Source organism: Aulonocara sp. 'chitande type north' Nkhata Bay, linkage group LG16 (genome assembly GCF_057382095.1).
Source record: "Aulonocara sp. 'chitande type north' Nkhata Bay isolate Kocher_YH1m ecotype deep benthic linkage group LG16, A_spYH_male_GT1.1, whole genome shotgun sequence".
NCBI lineage: Eukaryota > Metazoa > Chordata > Actinopteri > Cichliformes > Cichlidae > Aulonocara > Aulonocara sp. 'chitande type north' Nkhata Bay.
Window position 1 is genome coordinate 11,057,670 of NC_141359.1, and position 24,808 is coordinate 11,082,477.

At 42.3% G+C, this 24,808-nt stretch overlaps 1 protein-coding gene across 1 annotated transcript; it reads left to right on the forward strand.

Annotated features, from left to right (window-relative positions):
- The first annotated feature begins 6,311 nt into the window (after nucleotides 1-6,311).
- Nucleotides 6,312-7,268, forward strand: LOC147311060 (olfactory receptor 2T11-like). The gene is made up of 2 exons (XM_086265620.1): nucleotides 6,312-6,315; nucleotides 6,406-7,268. Exons 1-2 carry the CDS (start codon nucleotides 6,312-6,314, stop codon nucleotides 7,266-7,268), a joined length of 867 nt encoding a protein of 288 aa, XP_086121746.1.
- The last annotated feature ends 17,540 nt before the right edge of the window (nucleotides 7,269-24,808 follow it).

Genomic DNA, 24,808 nt, shown 5'->3' on the forward strand with positions numbered 1-24,808 from the left:
AAGCTTATTTAGTTTTACAGAGGAAATGACTAATTTATTAATGTGTACTCTAGTGCACGTCGGGACTTTGTACTTATATTTATTTCACTTTTTCCTAGTAGACAACTCTTTGACAGTGGCAGAGAGAATTCTTAACAGAATCATTGAGGGAGATTCAGACATAGATTTTTCAGAAGATGAGAGTCATGTGAGCCAGATAGGAGAGGGTGAGAACCCAGGAGGAGCCACACAAAGATTATCGAGATGCAGCGGCAGATGTAATAGAGAAAGACACAAGGCTACCTGAAATCTGTCGTCCTATCTGGTCCAAAATCAACATGTAGGAGAATCTGGAATTTTTGATTTTGAGTTAAAAATAAAATATGGGTAAAATGCAGAAATGTTTTCCAGTAAAGTAAAAAAACAAGAGTCTGAGGATTATAGCTGAATCCATGACACCTGATTGTTTCTACAAGATCACGTCTTTGCTGACAGTTGTCAATGATCTCAATGTGTGAAAAGAACTCACAGTATCTGGAGTTCAAGCTCCTCTTGGCTGAGAAACCAGGGACAAACATGTGAACAAGACCTGAATAATACCAGTGATGAAGAGTTCTCTCCAAAAATCAAGAAAAGGAGGCCCCAACCAGATGAGAGTGTAACAAAATATGATTCACTCCACTTGCCTGAAATGGTTAACAGTCCAAGGCATTTTAGTTGTAGAATGGTTGGGTGCAACAGTAAAACATATGTGAGATGTGGGAAGTGCCAAATGTTCCTTTGTGTCTCCAAATAAAAAAATCACATTACTTCCTCAGATATCATAAATGAATTGACTTTTGTGAAATAGAAAGCCCAGTGCAATCACTTGTTCCTGAACCAATGGCTTCAAATCAAATCAAATCAAATCACTTTTATTGTCACATCACATGTGCAGGTACATTGGTACAGTACATGTGAGTGAAATTCTTGTGTGCGAGCTTCACAAGCAACAGAGTTGTGCAAAATACAATAATGTAAACAAGCAAAATACAAGAATGGCTACATCTGAAACTAATAAATATATGTACAATATATAATAGTATATGCATTTCTGGATGTGTATACTAAATATTTTTCTACGTGTGTGTGTGTGTGTGTGTGTACACATATTTTACAAATTAAATAGAGTAAACAATAAATAAAATATATAAAATAAAATATACAGAGTTGAGACATGTGCAAAACAGTGGCATTACTGTACAGTATGGAGTGCATAATGTTAAAGTTCCAGTAGTGAAGCTGAGGTGTCTATGAAGTGTTCAGCAGTCTGATGGCCTGATGGAAAAAGCTGTGGCTTACAGCTAGTGAAGTGTCAGTGACTTCTAAGTTGACCCATGATCTACATTTTTATGATATTGTTATATAAATAAGTTTTAATATCCTGCTTACAAAAATTTCAGTGGAGCATTTAATTTTCTGAAATAGCTCTTGAATTTTGTTAGTTTCACATTTGTGATCAATGAACTCCCCTTGTGCACTGAAGTGCACATGTTGTAAAATTTAAATGAAATTAGTTTTTAAAAAATTGGTTTTTTTATGTGTTTTTTGCCATCCCAACACTTGATTTATCTGAAAAAAAAAATCTAAATAGTTTTTTTTCCCTGGGTCTCAGGAGGATATGTCAGGTTGGGTCTTAGACTCAACCTCTCTGGGTACATCTCAGGCCCTCCAAAGTACGGAGGCCTATTTCCCCTCACCACACTCCCTGCCGGTGGCTGATGCCCTCAGACGTTGGTGTTTTGGTGGTCCTTGTCGTCTGGGGCTGGGCGCTCATGTATGTACCGGCTCACTCCTGGTGGCCGATTGGCAGGGCCTGGCGCCTGTGGCCTGGCTGGGCCCCTTCCGCGGGGTGGGATGCCCTCAGGCCTCTGGCCTCTGGGCCTGAAGCTCGGTCCACTCTGGCACAGCTGGCTGCTGGCAGAGCCCGCGGGCACGCCACTGCAACCCCCTCTGGCCTCTGCTCCGTAGCTGCTGGGTGACCTTTCTTTTGGGGCTCTCCTCAACTCTTCCCAGGAGGGTGGCATGGTTCCCCCCCTTTTGGTGGTCCTCCTTGGGTCCTTGTACTCTGGGGCCTCTGGATATCTGGGGCCTGGATCTCCTCCATACCTGCTCCATACCCTGGTGGACGGGGCTATGGCTCCCCACACTCCCTAGCAGATCGTTACATGGAGAAACCTTTGGAATACAAGCATGCTGATCCACACAGGTATGCACGCAGGTGTACACACGGGTGTACACAGACGCGGACTACACCTTTCTTGGCTGCTGCCTCAAAGCACATTGTGCGCTGTCTATCTTGCGTGCTGCACAATATCGTTTAATATTTAGTATCTACTGTTATCTACTGCTAGCTAGTTTATTGTGATGGTGCTGTTTTTTATTATGTTGCTCTTTTTTTTTTGTTTACTTTCTCTTCTGTTTTTTTTTCTCCATACAGGTGATCCAGGTGTTTTGTTTGTTTTTCTTTCTTTCTTCCCCCCTTTCTCACCGTCTCTTCTCCCCTTTGGTTTTCTTTCTCTCCCTCTCTTTCTTTCATTCTTTCTCCCTGTCCTATCCCCCAGTCATGTCTGTCTCGTTTGTAGCAACCGAAAATAAAATAAATTCATAATTATAATAAAGGTCAATCAAATGGACCAATATGGCAAGGCCATGATGATCCACTTGGTAAAATAAATCCGCTTGGCATCTTTCTTGGCCTTAAGACAACAATTCTGATGGCTAAAGATCCAAACGGGACACGAAAAAAAAAAAAAATAAATAAAAAAGCTTAACAACCGATATATGGAGCGACTGCCTCTTCTCTCCCCCTCCCTCTCCTGCTGCTACTTCAATCATGAAACTGATCAGTGATCAGCTGATCGGCTTTTCTGTCGCGAGTCCGTCTCTCTTGCTTGTTTATCTCCCACTTTGCACCAGAAAGAGGAAACCAGCGGCTGAATAACAGCAGCACGCTTAAGCTTGATAATCTGTTGTTAGAATTTATTCAATCTTACTTTCTAGACCAGGATTATTTTCTACGTAGCTGACGGCTGGTAACTGTGCAGGGGCGGATCTAGCAAAGTTTAGCCAGGGGGGCCAATAGGGCATTAACAGGGAGAAGGGGGCACAAAGACATACTTTTCTTTCTTATTCTCATTTAAAATGTCTAGCTTTTAATAAATAATTATCTGAATCTTACACCCAAAGTTTTAATCTGATGTAAAATGAATAGAAGTCCATTACTGCATATAGTAACTATTAAGTCTAATATACCCTGGTAAGCTATAGTACTTTTTCCTTTGGGAAGGTACCATCTGTGCAGTCTGCAGTTCTGTTGAAGAAAGATGTTGAATCTATTTAATTATTCTTGAAAAATAATTTATTTCTGTGCATTTTTTTCACACTGCATCAAATTAAAGTTGATTACGTCGAATAAGCATCATGAGGTGGAGGGTGGGGGGTGGTTCCTTATTTTTTCGTTTGTTTTTTTTTCGCTAGGAGTTTTAGAGCCCTATTAGTTAGGTTGCTTACTCTTTAACATACCAGAGTAGGGAGGATGGAGTAGGTTTAAGTTTATTAGATTGATCAGTATTGCTGAACTATGAAATATTTTGGGTGCAGTGCATTTTTTGCATACAGGTATAACAGAATAGCTTTAGTGTTTTTTTTTTGTTTTTTTTTTAACTTGAGTATGAACTTATGCAAAAAGTAGCAAGATATTTAAAAAACAGTTTTATTGATTAAAAAACACACAATATCGGATTCATATTGGTATTGGCCGATATCCAAATTTATGATAACGGTATCGGTATCGGACATAAAAAAGTGGTATCGTGCCATCTCTAATAAATACACACACCAGGTAATTAGGAAATGGCAGACTGGCGGGGACACAGCTGGAACTAATGGACATAATGACACAAACCTACAAAGTAAAACAGGAAACACACAGACTGTTTTACACAACCAACTGGGGACACAAACAGAACACAGAGGAGAGACACAGGTAGGGATGATAGAAACACACAACTCAAACCCTAAGAACAAATACAAAATCAGAATAAACTAGAAAAATGATAATAATAAACTTAAAGCGCTCGGTCACCGACCCACGACCATGACAGATTACTTACCTGCGGTTTAGAGGGTCAAGCTGAAATTGAAGCAGCCATTGAAAGACGGGAAGAGAGAAAGCTGGCAGCTTGGTCAGCACTAGTGGCCTCTATAATATATGCGAATACATGCGGGTCGGAATCCCCGCCTCCCAGCACACCCATGAATAAACAAATAGCCAATTACAGAAACATGATCAACACAATTGCACACAAACAGAAGCATCGTGGGTCCCTCGTGGGTTTCTTGGCGTCCTATGCCCTGGTCCAACCTCCTATGCCCAGGTGATTAATTTAAGAGGGGTTGTCTAAGGAGATTGACAATAAAAGCGTCTGGACTTGTTTGAGTTGCTTGGAGACGTTTCACCTCTCATCCGAGAAGCTTCCTCAGTTCTAAGGGTCAAATGGTGGAGAGTCCCAGATTTAAACCTAGTGGGACCCCCTGATGATCCTCTACCTAATCACATGGGCCAAGGTGTGAAAGCGGGTGTGAGTCCCAATCAGCCAGGGTTTCGGGTGAGCTCATTGTGAAACCTGGCCCCACCCTATCATGTGATTTCCTGAGGTCAGATGGCCCAGGATGTGAGTGGGCATTAAGGCGTATGGGAAGGGTTCTCAAAACTGGATTATAGATGGCAGACAGTTGATGTCGTAAACCACCGCCAAAGATGGTCACTCACAATGGACATAAATGGCTTCTTTCACTCCTAAACTTCAATGTTGAGGTTGCCATTCTCTTCAATGTGCACAGTGCAGTCCAGGAAGGGCAAACAGTCATCCTTTGTGTCTTCCCTGGTGAACTTGATGTTTTTGTCCACGGCGTTCATGTGCGCAGTGAAGGATTCCACTTCTTGTGTTTTGATTTTGATCCAGGTGTCATCTACATACTGTATGTGGCATGCGATCGCGTCATTGACAAAATGTGTGGAACAAGGAGTGGACCCTCAGTGAAAATTCACTCATGCGCCTTTTTGTCGCGTCGGTTGTCACCTGCTAAGAGAAATTATGACATGGGCGACCGGGAACTGCTCGCAGTGAAGCTGGCACTCGAGGAGCGATGTCATCTGCGCCCTTTCATGGTCTGCCTCTGAAAATGCGTAACTGCTCATTAACCACGTTTTTAAATTACATGGCATTTTAGCGGAAACCGTTCCAGATAGGGGTCCACAGTTAGCAGCCCAGGCCTGGAACACGTTTTGCTCTGCCCTGGGAGCCAAACCGTATCTTAGTTCAGGTTATCACCCCCAGACGAACAGTCAGACTGAATGGCTGAACCAAGAACTGGAGACAGTGCTCCGCTGCTTCGCCTCACACAATCCGGCCTCCTGACATCCGCCGCCACTAACCTGTCGCCCTTCGAAGTGGCTTAAGATTATCAACCTCCCATGTTTCCTGAGAAGCACGTGGAGCTGACTGTGCTCGGAGGAACGCATGTGGGTTCCTCATTTGTTTATTCTTGATCCGTCCCTGATTTCTGATTTTCTTAACCCTCCTGCCATCCTTTAAAAAACTCACACCCATCACCCTAGGGACCATTCTCAGCCACGCCATAAAAAGACCATATATCCATATTTTATTCCACTTTAAATTAGCCAACCTTGTAAAACTACTTCTTCCTGAAATATTCATGTAAAGTTTTAATTATATTTTCGTTGTTTTAACCCTTCAAATCCCAGTGTTATTACATGAGCGCCCTGTGTTATAAGCCCCAAAAACCAAAAAACGAAACTAAATATTTCCACAAAAAACCAGTTGAAGTAATATGTGATTGTCATTATAAGTAGGCCTTTAGATGGACCAAAGATTGGCACCAACATACATTTTGACCTGCCATTATTTTTTTTGCATTTTTTTTGCAATTTAAAAATTAAAACTTCAAGGCCCTGAGTCTTCATTGACATCCAAGAAAAGAAGAAAAAATAAAATCATATGATGATAATTTGGGGTTGAAAAATAGCGTTTATAATGGAAGTCAATGGGCAGAAAATGGTCCCCAGGGTGATGGGTGTGGAGATTTCTGCTGCTCAGCCATTTTAGGCTGATTTAAGGAATTCACACTGGAATATTAACATTGACAGGTAAAAACTATCCTGTGGCAAGTTTGGTTATATTCCACTGAACACAGTGGAAATGGCAGCCATTTAACACATAGCAGTGGCACAAAAAGGTCCCAAGAAGGCAGGAAGGTTAAGTCTCGTCATGGGTCAGAGGTGGATCGGTTCACAGTTCATCCACTACTCTACTCCTGCCTGCCACCCGCTCCACGCTTTGTTTTCGGCTGAACCAAAGTAAGACTGTCTATATTTTTTAATTATGGTTGCACTTTATGTTTTAATAATTATAAGTAATTCAGTGATTGTCTTCCTAATCTGCATTCATCACAATCTCCATGAACCCATGTACATTTTTATTGCAGCTTTGTCAGTGAACTCTGTTCTCCTGAGCACTGTGACCTACCCAAAACTCTTTGTTGATGTGTTATCTGAAAAACAGATTATTTCTATTTCAGCATGTCGATTTCAGCACTTCATGTGTTACTCAATAGCTGGTTCTGATTTCTTACTGTTATCAGCAATGGCATTTGACAGATATGTGTCTATATGTAAGCCTTTAAAGTATCCAGTCATCATGAGACAAACAACCATCAATACTTTGCTATTCTTATCTTGGTTTGTGCCTGGTCTTCAAATTGCAGTGTTGCATACATTAGTTCTTAATAATAAACTATGTAATTTCACTTTGAAAGGAATCCTTTGCAATAATTCATTGTGGAAACTTTACTGTGAGAGCCCACGAGCAACATTAATTTATGGTTTAGTTGTGATGCTAAGTGTTGTTATTTTTCCTGTGTTTTTCATACTTTTCACCTATGCAAAGATTTTTCTAATAACCTACAGAAGCAGTAGAACTATCCAGAAAAAGGCAGCAGAGACCTGCTTACCTCACCTGTTTGTTTTAAGCATTTTTACTACTTTGTGTGCATATGATGTCATTATAGGTCGATTAGAACTAGATTTTCCAAAAACTGCACAATTAATAATGACTTTGCAAGTGATTTTTTATAACCCTCTCTTAAATCCGTTTATATATGGTCTGAAAATGAAAGAAATCTCTAAACACCTAAAAAGGTTGTTTTGTCATGTCAGGTGTAGCTAAGTTATAATAATTTCTCATGTCATTGTGAGACAGTAAAAAGTGACTTTTCTATTTTTCCATCTTGTATTCTATCAAAATTTGGTAGTACTCTTCTGCTAACAGTGATTTTAATTACAGTAGTTTCCTAATGCCTCAGTGTAAAGATGATGTAGAGAGACTTATAAAAAAAACTGTTGGGGTGAGGATTACTAGCGTTTAAATTCTTTTTAGCAACAATTAAAATGGTTTGTTTTTTTTATGTCTGATCAAAATTTTACTGATTTACAACAGGGTTCGGGAGCGGGAGTGAGGGTACAGACATATTCAGCATCATTATAAACTGCAATAACAATGCAACTTTGGCAACAAAGCAAAGAAGAATAGAAGAAAAAAAACAGAGGAAGAACAAATAATAATACGTACACAAAGTTACAATAAGTTATTGCCTCTGCCAACACATAATGTTGGATGGGAAGATTTTCCAGGCTTTGACAGATGTGGGTCGAGCCTTATTAAATCTTGCAATGGTATGTTTGAAATTAACGATACAGCGAAGACATTGTATCCAGAATGATTTCATACAAATGTCAGGACTGAACCAGTGCTTTGTAATTGTCTTTTTTACGGATGTGAATCCAGCAAACAGCATTTTGCATTGGATTTGTTTGAATAAGATGTCAGAGGTATCATTAAGGAGGCAAAGACCAGGATTAGAAAACTTAAATCTGATGTACTTAAAAAACTTTAGTACATCAGATAACACAAAGTTTACATAGACCCAAAAGTCAGATATACCTGGACTGTTCCGAAGTATGTGTAGAAATGTGGCTGGTGATGAATTGTTGCATATGTGACAGTAATATGTAGCCTGTAGTTTCATCTGAAAACTCTTACAGGGTGTAATAAATGTATTGTGGAGGGTTTTGAAATGAATTAGTTGATAAGCAAAGTTCTGTGGATCAGGGAAATTATTTTACTGCTATTGTTAAATAATCATCATCATTACCATTGCATTAATAATATAATTTACAGTACTGATATTGCATTCAGATGTTTAAACAGTGTGTGTGTCTTTCAGAAAGACTAAGTTGCAGGCTGACAGGAAGTTGCAGGCTTTGCAGAACTGAAACCGAAAGTAGTCTAAGTGGAGGTTATTTTGAGGATTACAAGTGAGGATGAGCCTCGGTTCTGGTAAAAGGTCAGAAGTGCAACGGGTGAATTGAGAGAGCATTTGAGGACGACATAGACACACACACACACTTAGTTAAAGAGAATCATTTATAGGTGGAAGTTTAATCATGTTTTGCTTGGGGTTGCAAAAAGAGCAGTTTGTCGCAGAACTGCTGCTGAGGTGTCAAGATGACAAGCGAGCATCCGGCAGTGACAGTTCTTTTAAACTGTGTTAAAAGTCATTGTGGTTTTGATTTGACGTATGTATATATTCTGTCTGTGACGTATGAAGGGGCGTCATTAATTCAAACCCTGATGCTATAAAAATCTGTGTATGCTTTGATTAAGTCGAAGATCAATCCCTGTCTGCGTACAGACTGGTCTTCCCACACGTGTATTCATTAAAATCAATTGTTTGACCAAGCTCTTCTGGACCAATGGTTGTTTGTACTCTCCTTCCTCAATATGTGAACCTTAACATTTGGGGGCTTCGTCCGGTGGTTGAGGAGGGAGAGAATTGGAGGTGTAGACGGTGAAATTTGGTGGTCCGTTGTGGTCAGACAGGCAGGCGTGACCCGGAAACCAAACTGAGGGGACAGGCGCCTTTATAAAAGAGGTAGGCACAGGCCTGTTGATTTTATCCGAAGTGTGCTGAATTGGATGATAAAATTAAACGTCTATTCAGTAAAAGTTGCCGGTAAATGTCTGCTTTGATTTTGATGAGAATCTCATGACAGTACTGAGGATTTAAAGCAGTTGGACTGCTGAAAATGATTGAATACGGTTGGACCGTAAAAAGCAGTTGGACTGCTGAAAATGATTGAATGCGGTTGGACCGCTAAAAGGATTTAATACGGTTAGACCGTGGAAAGCAGTTGGACTGCTCAATGATTTTAGTATGTTAGGGAATTTAGTTATTTTTTGGTTATAAGGTTGGACCTGCTTCAGTCTTACACTTTGTTGGGTGTTTTACTGTTGTTCCAAAGTATTATAAATTACTCAAGAACGCCAGTTGGACTGGTTAGAAGCGCATAGTCCGGAGTTTACGCTCCCTCCTTGTCGTGGACCCGCGACATTGACCTCTCGGCGAAGAGGGTTAGTTCAGTGTGGCTTAACTGTGGGGTACAGGGCATCCTGGAATAAGCTAGTGGTTGGACCACTTTACCGTTTGTAACAGTAATCTGCGCTTTTTTGGGCAGCAAAGGTTGGACCTTGGGAGTTGGACACTCTTAAGTTGAGTTAGGGATTTTAGAGATGAGGCCAGAAACTGTTGGACAGATACTGGTTAATTGATCACAAAACAGTTGGACTTTTTTTTTTTTTTTTGCCTGTCCCGTTTGGCTCTTTTGCCATCAGAATTGTTGTCTAAAGGCAAAGAAAGATGCCCAACGGATTTACTTTACCAAATTGACCATCCCAGCCTTGCCGTAATGGTCCATTTGATTCACCTTTTATTGTTTATTTTATTTTCACTTACTGAATACGGGACAGACTTGACTGGGGGAAAGAAGGGGAGAAAGAAAGAGGGAAAGAGAAACAGCTGAGAAGAGGGACGGGGGAGAAGGGCAAAAGACAAAAACCAACAGAACGGGCAGAGAAAGAAAAAAAAAAGAAAAAAATGCATATATCAATCACCTGGATCACCTGCTGAGAAAGAAAAAAGAAAAGAAGCAGAAGAGAACAAGAGTAATAGAATAAACAACATCATAATGATAAATGGGAATATGACAGTAAATACTAAATATTAAACATTATTGTTCAGCACATAAGATCAACAGAACACAGTGTGCTTTGAGGTAGGAGCCAAAAAGGGTGTAGTTTGTGGGTGTGATCACCCGTGTGTACACCTGTGAGCATGGACGCGCTTGTTTTTTTTTTTTTTTGTTTTTTTTTAAAAAGGTTCCTTCATGTAATGATCTGCTAGAGGGTGTGGGGGGGCCACAGCCCCGTCCTCCAGGGCATGAAGCAGGTATGGAGGAGATCAAAACTCCAGACATCCAGAGGCCCCCAGAACACAAGAGACCAAGGAAGACTAACAGAGGGGCAGCCGCGCCACTGTCCCAGAAAGAGCTGAGGAGAGTCCCAGATGAGGGCTCACTCAGCAGCCGCGGAGCAGAAGCCAGGGGGAGTTGCAGTGACGCACCCGTGAGCTCTGAAAAAAGTTGGACTTTATCGGTTGGACCGTTAACTTAAATTTGTCGAAATTGTTTAGCCGCTAAAGCTGAGAGATCTGACAGTGGTTGTAAATATAAGACATCTTTGTAATATAAAATAAGAGAGTTTGGTGTGAGAGGAGGCTGTGTGTCGAGTCAGTATTGCACTGACTGTCTGATACTATTTTTAGACGGTGTGTGTGTGAGTGTGAAAATGCAAATTAGTAAGTAGTGAACTGTTTAAACCACAGTTGGTTTTACAAATACTGCTGCAAACATTGTTGAGTGTGTGTTTAAAATGCCATTTATGTTCATTAGAGGACTATAAATAAAGTTTTGAGTTGCCGTAGTGGATGTATAGTAATCGACTGAGTTAGAATGTAGATATATAAATATATTGAGTGCATTGTAGATACTTAAGACTAACATATTACTTCCAGTAGTAACCTCTCATCAGCAATAAATGCTGGTGTGTTTTATTTTTTCAATTTCTTGTGTGTGCTGTGAGAATTAATAAAGGTTTCAATCGTTTTTTGTTTGTTTTTTGACTTGCTCCTTCTGATTATGAAAGGCATGTCTAAAATACTCTTAGGAAAGTGTGTTTTGAGTATATTCCTCAACTCTGGTCACAGTTTAAGTGTGTGAATGCGGTGAGTAGAAGGTTTTGAATGATAAATAAAGGTGTGAGAGGTATTTTTTGGTGATGCAAAGTAGGATGTCTTAAAGTTTTATAGTGTTTTTAACTTAAGAGATGCATGAGTGATGTTATAAGAGTTTGAGTTTCTTTTTCTTTCAGTTCAAAAACACATAAGTACATACATTTGGTACACCTGCTTACTCTTTGACTTTATTAAAACAGACGGTGTATTTCAGTTTGAATTTCAGTAATTGTATGTTGATGTGGTAATTTAGTTTTATGTTAGGTGAAGGAGATGTCCATCTCTGCGTCTTGCAGGATTGAAAGTGAGCACGTTGAAGGCTGTGATGTGAATGCTGACAAATGCAAAGAATTTAGTATATTTAAAAGTGTGTGTGCGTGAAATAAGGGTGCATCGTTTTTAGATCAAGACTTAGTAAAACTAAACAGTTTGATTAGGTTGTAAAATAGGAAAGAGAAACCGAAAATAATCCTCTGAGTGCTGTGTGTGTCTAACAGGAAATGATGTGTGTGACAGGAACTTTGCATGCCCATAGAAGGAGAGACTGTGACGAGTGAGCACCCAGAGAGAGAAACAGATGAGTTAAACTCTAGGCAGATAAAGCGAATGGAGGTTTTGAGAAAAGAAATGAAAAGGATATTAATTGTATGTTTTAGTGTGTCAATACAGGTTACAGATAAATAAAGGTGGACTTCTCTCAACCTGGAATTTTGAGTACGGCGCCAAAACCAGTAGAGTAGCATAATTGGGAGAAAACAGGCCAGATTTTGGCTTAAAATCTTACAGCTTGACCTCGTGTAACAGGGTCATAAATCACATTGTTATAATTACACAAAATGTGTTCTAAACCCCCAAACTGCTCCTTTTATACCTGACTTTTAGGACCTCCAAGCCTGTAGTTGTGTTCATTATCAGTTAGAGCCCCTCCTCATTCTTTTCTTCTTCTTCTTTGGTGTAATGCTATAAATACAGTGTACCCCCTTTGCCTCTCCCCTTTTTCTACAATTCCCCTGTGGGAGAGGTGGGTGTCATTTCTTTCCAACACCTTAAAAACACACATAATTCATATTTAGCCACCCTGATGTTTATGATTGCGATGTTAGTTCAGTTATTGTCATTATTAAGCCTGTTTTTGTAAGAAGTGATAAGTGTGTAGTATGTGTGTATCATAAATGTGTTTTAGGCGCCATAAATGCTAGCATGAATATATACTCCTTGCTAGCTTGGGAGCTGTGGTGGGTTGAGTTAACCCTCTTCCCCACTGTTTGTATTTGGTCTAGGAGCTGGAGTGGGCAAATTATTTACTTGGAGGTCTTTCTTTCTTTTACCTTTTTTATCAGGTATGTCGGATTTCATGTTGTTGTTTTTGTTTTATCTTATGTCAAATATGTTACGTGTACACCAGTGCGCCCCAGGGCAGCTGTGGCTACAATGTAGCTTGCCATCGCCAGTGTGTGAATGTGTGTGTGAATGGGTGAATGACTGAATGTAGTGTGAAGCGCTTTGGGGTCCTTAGGGACTAGAAAAGCGCTATACAAATGCAGGCCATTTACCATTTACCATTTAAATGCATATTTTATGTTTAATGTAAAAATAAATGCCAGCCCCTTTTTCTACAATTCCCCTGTGGGAGAGGAGCTGGAGTGGGCAAATTATTTACTTGGAGGTCTGTCTTTCTTTTACCTTTTTTATCAGACACAACGCAGAATCACACCGGTTACACTTGGTGCCGTGACCCGTCACATCGCCAATCCGCGATCCACCCCTCCTCCTTCTGCTGCCGCTGTTTTCCCGCCTCCTCTCTGCAGCTGTGTCCCAGAATCCTGTGCCCTGCGCTTTGACTCACAGGTTTTTATATCGATTGTGTGATCGATGCCCCGCAATTTGGCTTGCAGGCATCTCTGTCACGTGTGAACTTAAAGGGCAAATACGTAGGTGATCATTTCTGTCACTGTTTCATATTGTTGCTTCAAATTATAGAATAGAATAGAATAGAATAGAATAGAATACTTTTATTTGTCAATTTCTTCAAATGTACTTGCCATACAAAGGAATTGAAATTACGTTTCACACTTATACAGGCACGGATTGTAATTTATTTATTTTTTTCTATTGATATTGGCTTTTACAGCCTGTTTTAATTGAGAGGAGAAAACAACATTTTATTTTATTTTCTATGGTGTTTTGATTCCTTGATGGTTTTTTTTCTTCTCCCCACATTTCATTGTTTTGTGAAGTTTTGCATAATTGTGTGTGGGGGTTAGGCTCGGGGGTTTTTTTTGCTGTTAAACAGTGATATCTCACTTGGGCCAACATGTTAAGTGAGGAAACCGTGGATAGCGCTTTGCCTGATCTGTTCTCTGCGGGGAGTAATATGACCTTTGGTTTGGGGAGGGGTCATCAGATTGCTCCAAAGTGTTTTGGGAGGGGTAGGCCAGTAGTCCCGGGTATTGGTGCCCGCACTGTAGACCAGTCAGTGATGCACTCACCATTAACGCCAGCAGCTAGCTCCACACCAGCTGCTTGCGAACGCCAAACACACACCCAGGCTTTCACTAGTGACATGTTGAGCAGTTTGATCACTGACTTAGCAAAGCAAATTGGGGAAAATATCACATCCTCTCTTAACTCTATGCACCAGCCAGCCCCCACCCAGCCACAGTCTCCCCAGAATGTGTCCTCGAGCTGTAATGACCAGTCCCAGCTGAAGGTTGTTGTTCAGTCAGACACCAAAGCTCCACCATACTTCAAGGGTGACAACACAGATCTATTTCCCATCGGTGAATGGGAGGACATGATGAGATGCTATCTGCACAGAATCAGCTGTGACACAGATGAAGAAATGTTTGCCATATTAATGTCTAGACTGACTGGCAAAGCCAGAGATGTGGTCAAGGTGTCACTTCGTTGCCGCCCTGAGTTGAATCGGAATGATCCTATTACTGCTGTGTTTGACATATTGAGGTCTAACTTCAGCGACTTGACATATTCCAGCCTGCCCATGAAAGATTTCTACAGTACTGTGCCACGTCCAGGTGAGAACGGCATGGATTACTGGATCCGGTTGAACAAGTCTATTGACGCTGCTGATGAGTGTCTCCGCAGGCGCGGCAAGCTGGTAGAGGACCCCAGTAGTGAGGTTGTTTCGATGTTCATTAATCACTGTCCTGACCACAGTCTTGCGTTGTCTTTTCAACTGAAGGCTCCTGAGGAGTGGACTGCAGCTGAGGTTCAGAGCCATCTGGACAACTATGTGAGGAAAATGAGACAGTCTAGTGTTTTGTCCATCCCACATCAGAGCCCTGTTGCTGTTAACAGCCAGTCCCACTCCAGCGGTGCTCAAGCAGTCCCAGTAACACATGAGCCAGCCTCGTATCCTATGCCCTCTGTTCCCTCTGCAGCCACATGTCAGCCTCTCTCTTCTGATGGCATGGTAAGTGTGCAGCAGCCCTCTACTTGTCCTCCTTTGACTCCTCATGTCATGCCCCCATCTTTGCCAGTTTCCGGCCCTCCTCCAGCTGAGCCAGGTGTTCAACAGATGGTAGCACTGTTTGACAAGGTTCTGTCCATGTGCACTGCATCACTAGACACTGGTCCCAGGTGCCCACAACCCACAGGTCATTCCCATGGGCACCGCAGTGCTCACTGTGCTTCGTGCAGAGTGTGTGGCTCACATGAACACACAACCCATGTGCATTGTAGGCTGTACAAGCTATGCCACAGCTGCTTTGACCCTGGACACATGAGGCGTGAATGCCCACAGTTGCGCCAGAAACCAAGCATTTCAGTCCCTCCTTCCACCAATGCTGCTTTAAACTAGCCAGCCCATGTAACGAGAGGGGTAGCATGGGCAGTGTTGATGAAACCCTCACAAATGTAACAGACCCAGAAGCCATATATGTTAACTGCTGTAGTAGCCTCTCTGATGAGAAGACTGTTATTATGGGTTCACAAAGAGTTGGCAGGGCTAGTGAGTTGTTTTACACTCCAGTGTCGGTCAGTGGCCGGTGTTCCCTGACAGGCATGCTTGATTCAGGAAGTATGTCATGCACACTAAGTGAAGAGGCTGATAGCAAGCTAAGAGCCGCTGGTGTTGCTCTGATTCCGCAGCATGCCCCTGAAAATGTGGTGCTTGTTGGTTGTGGTGGCCTTCTCACACAACCGAAATGCATCTATGATTTGGACATTGAAGTATATGGGACTAGGTTTCTTGTACCAACATTTGTGGTTCCTGGGCAAAAAGATGAGCTCATTGTGGGGAGCAATGTGATCCGGCCCATCATTCAGAAGATGAAGGCTGATACAAAGTATTGGGAGCTTAACTCCAATTACACTGGCACTGATTGTGAAGACTTCCTGCAGTTGCTGAGCTGTATCTCACGGTGGTCTGCTCCTGTGTTGCCAGATAAAGTAGGTACAGTCAGGTTGCGGAAGAGTGTCACTCTCCTGCCACAAAAAGAATATGTAGTTTGGGGAAAGCTGCCACCTTCTGCCCTTGTGTCTCCAGGAAGTACTGTCGTTGTGGAACCCACGTCAGCCCGTTCCACTCCAAAGAACATAATGGTGGGGCACATTATAACACCCATGTGGGGAGATCGTTGGGTCCCTATGAAAGTCCTTAACCCAACAGAGAGCCCTGTGACACTGCGTCGCAATGCTAAGATTGCGGATGTCTTTCCTTGTATTGCTCTGGAGGACCTGCCCATCACTCAAGGTCTCTGCGAGACTCTGACTGACCAGCATACCAGTTTTCCCCCCTCATCAGACTCTGTGCCTGACTCTGCACAGCTACTCAAAGATGCTGGGTTGGCTGACATTGATATTGAGGGCTGTGAAGTGTCAGATGGGTGGAAGAGGAAATTGGTGGAGCTTGTGTTGACTTACCAAGATGTGTTCTCTAGAGAGAAACTGGTCTTTCATGCGGATGATGCTCAGCATCTTTGGTGACTTGAACTTTTCCAGCCTCCTGTGTTATCTTGATGACCTGCTGGTGTTTGCGCCTTCAGAAGAGGAGGCCCTAAAACGTCTTGAGATTGTTTTCTCTTGCCTGAGGACCAGCAATCTGAAGCTGGCGCAGAAAAAATGTCACTTTCTCAGACGCTCTGTGAGGTTTTTGGGTCATGTTGTGGATGCTGGTGGTGTCTTGGTTGATCAGGATAAAGTGGGGGTTATCGCCAGTTTTCAGAAGACTGACCTAATGGATGGTGACGGTTGCACCCCTTCTCAGAGGAAAGTGAGATCCTTCCTTGGCATGGTGATGTTTTACCAGCATTTCATTCCAGGGTGCTCTCGTATTGCGAAGCCACTCTTTGCTCTAACTGCCGGTCAGAAGAGGACTAAAGGCTGCCATGGGAGTCGGAAACCTGGAACCTTTCGCAAGCTCACCCCTTAAGACTGGACTCCTGCTTGCGAGAAGGCATTTGAGGGACTCAAAGGTGCACTCCTCAGCTGTGCAGTGCTGGCACATCCTGATTTTGAGAGGCCATTCATCCTTTCAACTGACGCTTCCATGGATGGGCTGGGTGCTGTCTTATCCCAGGTGCCAGCTGGTGAGGAGAGAGCAAGACCTATAGCCTTTGCTAGTAAGTCTCTCAGCCGCAGTCAGGCCAAATACCCAGCACACCGGCTTGAATTTTTGGCTCTGAAGTGGGCTGTGTGCGATAAGTTCAGCCACTGGCTCAAAGGTCATCGGTTCACTGTCTGGACTGATAACAATCCTCTCACATACATTCTGACTAAGCCAAAGCTGGATGCCTGTGAACAGCGTTGGGTCTCTAAGCTTGCACCATACTGCTTTGAGATCAAGTATGTTCCTGGAAAGCTGAACATCGTGGCAGACACCCTGAGCAGGGAACCGTTTGTGAGGCCTTTGGCCCAGCGCCTCCTGTCGGAGCCCTACTTTGAGCTGCTAGAGCAAGTCAGTGATGTGAAAGATGCCAGTGTCCAAGATGCCTTCCGTTTGACCTGTCAACCTCAATCGATACGCAGTGCTCCACCCTCTGCTGTGCTTGATGTGTCTCTGTCAACTGATGACGTGTCTTCTCTCATGTCTTCCCTCTGTGAGTGGGAGTCTGCTTCTCGCCAGCGTGCAACCTCCCTCGCTGGTCACCTAACCTCCATTAGTCCACCTGACTGTGATGTTACTCATGCGCTGTCCCGTGCTGATCTCCTGTCTCATCAAACAGGGGATCCTGTGATCTCCAGAGTAGCCCGCTATGTTGAGCATAAGCGCAGACCCTCCAGACGTAAGCGCTGTCATGAGAACCAACATACGTTGCAGCTCCTGAAACAATGGGATAAGCTCGCATTCCTCGACGGTGTCCTCTACAGAGTTGTGAGGGACCCACTGACCAAACACAAGAGATTCCAGTTTGTGCTACCTGACTCCCTAAAACAAGTGGTGCTGTCTGGCATACACGACAATGCTGGTCATCAAGGTCAACCTCGCACACTCTCCTTGGCTCGTCAGCGTTTCTTCTGGTATGATATGGAGAAGGATGTGTGCGATCATGTGAGAAATTGCCGCAGGTGTGTTCTCAGCAAGACCCCAGAGCCAGCAGCTAGGGCCCCGTTGGAAAGAATTAAGACCTGTGCTCCACTGGAACTTGTGTGCATTGACTTCTGGTCAGCTGAGGACAGCAACAACAAGTCTGTGGATGTCCTTGTGATTACTGACCACTTCACAAAATTAGCACATGCATTCCAATGCCCGGATCAGACAGCTAAGAGAGTTGCTAAAAAGCTCTGGGATGGATTCTTCTGTGTGTATGGTTTCCCTCAGCGCATTCACTCTGACCAGGGAGCTAGTTTTGAGAGTGAGCTGCTTGCAGAGCTTCTGGTTTTGGGTGGCGTTGCCAAATCCCACACTTCACCATACCACCCCATGGGTAATGGTACCACGGAGAGATTTAATCGCACCCTTGGAAACATGTTACGGTCCCTCCCCCCCAGATGTAAGCAGAAATGGCCGCAGATGATACAGTCCATGACGTCTGTGTATAACTGTACGGCACACGAGACCACCGGCTTTGTGCCATTCTACCTGATGTTTGGGAGGGTGCCAAGGTTGCCAGTTGACCTCATGTTTCGGGATGTCCTTCATGATGACACCATTTGTGACTATGATACCTATGTCAAGTCACTGATGGATGACCTGCGCTCTGCCATGCTCCGAGCCCAGGAACACAGCACAATGGAGCAGAGACACCAGTCTGACCAGTACAACAGAAAGGTGAAGGATCTGCCTCTTTCACTAGGGGACCAGGTGTTGTTGGCAAACAAGGGAGTCAGAGGAAAAAGGAAGCTCTCTGACAAATGGGAACCTGTTGTGTACACGGTAGTTGACTTGGATCCTGCTCTTCACATCTGCCGTATCAGAGACAAAGAAGGTCATGAGCGTGTGGTGCATCGCAACCTGCTCCTTCAAGTTAACTTTTTGCCCTTGGACACAACACTGAATGACGATGCTGCACATCCTGCTGTGAGCGTTGTCAGTGGCCCCGCTGAGTCTGACCTGGATGGGTCTGTGACATCTTTTGGGGGCACAGGAGCTGTACCTCCTGCCACCCGTACTGTGGATTCCGTCTCCAGCATTGGCGAGTGTGATGACCGCACACTATCATGGATCCATCAGCAATCCGCCACTGACCCGGTCTATGATGGCGTTCATGAGACCCCTCCCATAATGGGTGTTCCTGATCTTGGTGGGCTGGCTGGTGATGGAGCCTCCCCAGGCTCCCCTGCTACTTTCCCATCCCACACTTTTCATTCTCTTGAACCCAAAAATGTGGACGTAGATCAAGGACTTACCACACATTTTGGTAGAATCATTAAACCAGTTCGTCGCTTAATTGAATCAATGGCTCAACTTGAAACACTCCTTGGTGTTGAACCTGTTCAAGCAGCGGTTATTGATGTGTGAATTTGTTTATTTCTGTATGTTTTTCATTGCTATTGTTTTTGGAAAAGAATAATACAAGCACAGAGTTCATTGTATTTTGTCAGTCTGTGCAGTCTGATAGTGATGCCCATAGATATTACGGCCTGTTTTGTGTGGTGTAAATGGCACCTCATTTTGTCTATAGTGTGTCCTGGGATCTTGCTAGGCACCGAGCGGGTCTCAGGTCTCTTATCCTCCTTGGATCTAATTCATTGTATATGTGATGTGAATTTGTTTGAGGCCACTGTATCTGTTATTGTGGGTTTATACTTTTTTTTTTTGTTATACTCTTTAAGATTTTGTGTAATTCTTGGGGGGTGAATGTAACAGGGTCATAAATCACATTGTTATAATTACACAAAATGTGTTCTAAACCCCCAAACTGCTCCTTTTATACCTGACTTTTAGGACCTCCAAGCCTGTAGTTGTGTTCATTATCAGTTAGAGCCCCTCCTCATTCTTTTCTTCTTCTTCTTTGGTGCAATACTATAAATACAGTGTACCCCTTTTGCCTCTCCCCTTTTTCTACAATTCCCCTGTGGGAGAGGTGGGTGTCATTTCTTTCCAACACCTTAAAAACACACATAATTCATATTTAGCCACCCTGATGTTTATGATTGCGATGTTAGTTCAGTTATTGTCATTATTAAGCCTGTTTTTGTAAGATGTGATAAGTGTGTAGTATGTGTGTATCATAAATGTGTTTTAGGCGCCATAAATGCTAGCATGAATATATACTCCTTGCTAGCTTGGGAGCTGTGGTGGGTTGAGCTAACCCTCTTCCCCACTGTTTGTATTTGGTCTAGGAGCTGGAGTGGGCAAATTATTTACTTGGAGGTCTTTCTTTCTTTTACCTTTTTTATCAGGTATGTCGGATTTCATGTTGTTGTTTTTGTTTTATCTTATGTCAAATATGTTACGTGTAAATGCATATTTTATGTTTAATGTAAAAATAAATGCCAGCCCCTTTTTCTACAATTCCCCTGTGGGAGAGGAGCTGGAGTGGGCAAATTATTTACTTGGAGGTCTTTCTTTCTTTTACCTTTTTTATCAGACACAACGCAGAATCACACCGGTTACACTCGCACTTGTCCCGATCCTGAGAAGAAGCTCAAAGGACAGTTAATCTCCTGATGAAGACCGACAGAACGTGGACTTGAGAAGAATTACAGTAATAGCAGGCAAAAGTCAGTGCTACTGAACCATTGACACTGTCGACTGGTGATATCAGCAGCAGCATGTAAGGAACCACGAGGTGGAAACATGTACTGTGAATTACAGGCTGGGCAGTTGGACAGTGGTATAATGAATGGTGGTAAAGCACTGGACACTGATTGTCAGATTTGCCATGCTTGGAGTAATCTTGAAAGAGACAACTGAAAGGATGAACAGAGAAGAAGAAACCACGTGATGAAACATGCACGGTGGACTGCAGGCTGGTAAGAACAGTGTGACATAACTGTTTAAAGGCACTGAATGTGATATTTTGCCAGGCTGGGACTTAATCCAAAAGGAAAATACTGAAGAGAAACAGAGAAGAAACGGACTGTGTTTGCTGGAGAATTCAAGACAACAAAAGGACACTGAGAGAAGAGGACAGGGACCAGTGAGAGGTGAAGCCGGACGAGTTCGACTGTGAGAATAGAGGGTATAATTGGGTTGAAATTAGAGATGGACCGATCCAATATTACGTATCGGTATCGGTCCGATACTGACCTAAATTACTGGATCAGATATCGGAGAAAAATAAAAAATGTAATCCGATCCATTAAATATCACGAAAGCACCTCACAAAACTTGCAACACGCCGTAACTCACCTCAGAACGTTAGCACGTCGGAGCAGTATGCATCACGTGATAGAGCGGCTGTGGCATGCGGGACCTGTCAGTGGTCTGGATAGCATTTGAAGCTTTGCTAGCAACCCGGCATTTCATCTCCGACAAAGTTATCACCGAGAGAAGTAAAGCAAGTGTGTAAGTCCATCTCTGAATGTTTGTAGAGCATTCCTGCGTTAAGCTTAAATGGTAAATGGCCTGTATTTATATAGCGCTTTACTAGTCCCTAAGGACCCCAAAGCGCTTTACATATCCAGTCATCCACCCATTCACGCACACATTCACACACTGGTGATGGCAAGCTACATTGTAGCCACAGCCACCCTGGGGCGCACTGACAGAGGCGAGGCTGCCGGACACTGGCGCCACCGGGCCCTCTGACCACCACCAGTAGGCAACGGGTGAAGTGTCTTGCCCAAGGACACAACGACCGAGACTGTCCAAGCCGGGGCTCGAACCGGCAACCTTCCGATTACAAGGCGAACTCCCAACTCTTGAGCCACGATCGCCCCGCCACAAGCGACTGCCTCTTCTTGCTGCTACTTCAATCATGAAACTGCTTAATGATCAGCTGATCGGCTTTTCTGTCGCGAGTCCGTCTCTCTTGTTTGTTTTTGGCCCACTTTGCACCAGAAAGAGGAAACCAGTGGATAAACAACAGCAGCACGTTTAAGCTTGATAAGCTGTTGTTAGAATTTATTTAATATTACTTTCTACTCGAGGATCTTTTTCTACGTAGCTGACGCTGGTAACTGTGCAGGGGTGGATCTAGCAAAGTTTAGCCAGGGGGGCCGATAGGGCATTAACAGGGAGAAGGGGGCACAAAGACATACTTTTCTTTCTTATTCTCATTTAAAATGTCGAGCTTTTAATAAATAATTATCTGACACCCAAAGTTTTAATTTGATTTAAAATGAATAGAAGTCAATTACTGTATATAGTGACTATTAAGTCTAATATATATATACCCTAGTAAGCTATAGTACTTTTTCCTTTGGGAAGGTACCATCTGTGCAGTCTGCAATTTTGTTGAAGAAAGATGTTGAATCTATTTAATATTTCTTGAAAAATAATTGATTTCTGTGCATTTTTTTTTCACACTGCATCAAATTAAGGTTGATTACGTCGATTAAGCATCATGAGGTGGAGCGTGAGGGGTGGTTCCCTATTTTTTATTTATTTATTTTTGTTGCTGGGAGTTGGAACCCTATTAGTTAGGTTGCTTAATATTTACGCTAAGTACTCTTTAAAATACCAGAATAGGAAGGATGGTGTAGGTTTAAGTTTATTAGATCGATCAGTATTGCTGAACTATGAAATATTTTTTTTTGCATACAGGTATAACAGAATAGCTTTAGTGTAGTTGTTGTTTTAAACTTGAGTATGAACTTATACAAAATGCAGCAAGATATTTTAAAAAAACAGTTTTGTTGATTAAAAAACACTATATCGGATTCATATCGGTATCGGCAGATATCCAAATTTATGATATCGGTATCGGTATCGGACATAAAAAAGTGGTATCATGCCATCTGTAGTTGAAATTGAAGCCTGAACTCATGATGGTGTTTAGAGATGTCCACCAGAAAACTAAAGAGGTAAAGAAAAAGAAGGTAAAATGAAGAGAGAAAATAACTGACAATTACATCAATGAATAGAAAACACACATACACAAAGTGTTACATGTGAAATTATTTCTGGAAAGAATCAGAAGTGAGATAGTTTTGAATTAAGAAATCAGTGAAAAGATGCATGAGTTAAACCTGATTATAACATATAGAGGCAATGAAGAAAGCAGCTTACACTCACTGAACATTAACATACATACATGGGAAAAGCAATGAAGACCTGCTTACACTTATACACACAACATAAGTTGGTATTTCTGACCAGAGAGAGGGAAACAGGTAGTTTAAGTACTCATGATAATAATGAAAATCTCTCAAGTGTGTTTCTTCAGGGGCGAAACAGACCTGGATCTCCACATGCAGCGGTCGGAAGAAACTTATAGGTTAACATGACTGGACATGTTAAGGCAAGTTTTTGATTGAATTGTTCACAGTGCCATGTGTCCCTGAACCTCACAGGCAAACTCCGACCTATGTTTGAGGACCAGGAATGCTGTTATTTAAGGTGGGAACTTAAAATTTGGGTTAGCAAATTTGGGAAAGAGAAAACTGACGGCTTAGGTGGAGAATTGTGCAGGAGTCTGAAACACTGCAAAAAGCAACATATGCAAATTTACATACACAAGCAGAAAATGCATTAACCTTACAAGGACAAGCTCATAAAGATTAATGCATAGACACTGATTAAACCTGGCTAAGAACACAAACATACGCAATGAAGAACAGCTTGCTATTTGTATGAGTGATAGAATGGTGTGAATGTTTAATAAAATACATTTGAGTTAGAAGTTGAGGAATAACTCAAAGAAGCTATGAGTTATGAAGGGAGTGAGTTATGGAAAAAGAAAAGTGATTAAAGTAGTTTTAAAAAAAAGTGACTTAGGAGTGCTCTGGTACTGAGTGATCAACACTAGTGATCACTGTAGAAAGAAATAAAAAAATTTAATAAGTTGGTAATGTTTAAACATATGTTTCTCTTGTTACAGCAACTTCTTGAGATATGACTCAGTATGCAAATTAGCTGGAGTGAGTGGTGACGAAGGAGCTTCCTGTGTGTGTGTGTGTGTGACTGAGGCTTTCAGGAGAGGAAGCATGGCAGAATGTTCAGGAGTGCAGATTTAAATAGGGAATTTATAGTTTAGTGATGATACGTTGTTGTAAGGGGGTTATGTCTTATGTTGAATCTAAGTATGTTAAAGTGCATAAGGGGGTGATTGTTGTGTGCAAATTGTGTGGTTTTAACAAGACTTTCGGTGTATTGGGGAGGTGAAATTATGTGGTGGCAAAACTTCTGTGTGTTTAAGGTTTTTGAGGTTGTTGTGGTGATGGGTTGATTCTGTCAGTTAGGTTCGGGTTGTTTTTGTTTTTTTGTTTTAATAGAGGGAGTTTTAGGAAACATGGACATGTCTAAGAGGGGGCCCATTATTTTTGTAACAGTGCACTTAGAGAAAACCTGTCAGGTGATTTTGTTTTGTATTTTTTCATGAGCTAATAATCAGCTCTCTTTTTCTCATTTTTGTTCTAAGCAGGCCTGCAACAGTGAATACCTGCGCTGACAAATTCTCGGGAGAGCAAATATAAGGTGGGCTTTCCAGATTACAACTGGCTGAGGAGAAAGCTACCTGTGGGGACCTGATCAGGTCGTAAGTCCCTGTCTAAAAGGATTGTAGCGAGTCAATCCAGTCCAAAAGCATAAAGAACTGTTTTCCTATGGAAAATAAAACAAATATATGAGCTCATTTTGCTGAGGGTGGAGAATCTGATCACTTGCGCAGGAGGCTCCACTATTAGCAAAAAATATGGTGTGAATGCATGTGAGTGGATGTGTGTGACTGGATGAAGGTGGGGATGAATAAATGTGGACAAACAATTTGCTTTTACCAGAGAAAATTTCTGTTTTGTTGAGTAGGGTTAGATTATTGTATTGTATTGTGATACCATATTTCTAGGCTTTTCAGGGCCGAGTACAATAACCTCTGTTTTATCTGAATTAAGAAGCAGAAAGTTAGCGGCCATCCAGGTCTTTATGTCTTTAAGACATTCCTGCAGTTTAACTAATTGGTGTGTGTTATCTGGCTTCATGGACAGATAGAGCTGGGTGTCATCTGCATAGCAGTGAAAATGTATGCTATGTCTTCTAATGATACTGCCTAAGGGAAGCATGTATAATGTAAAC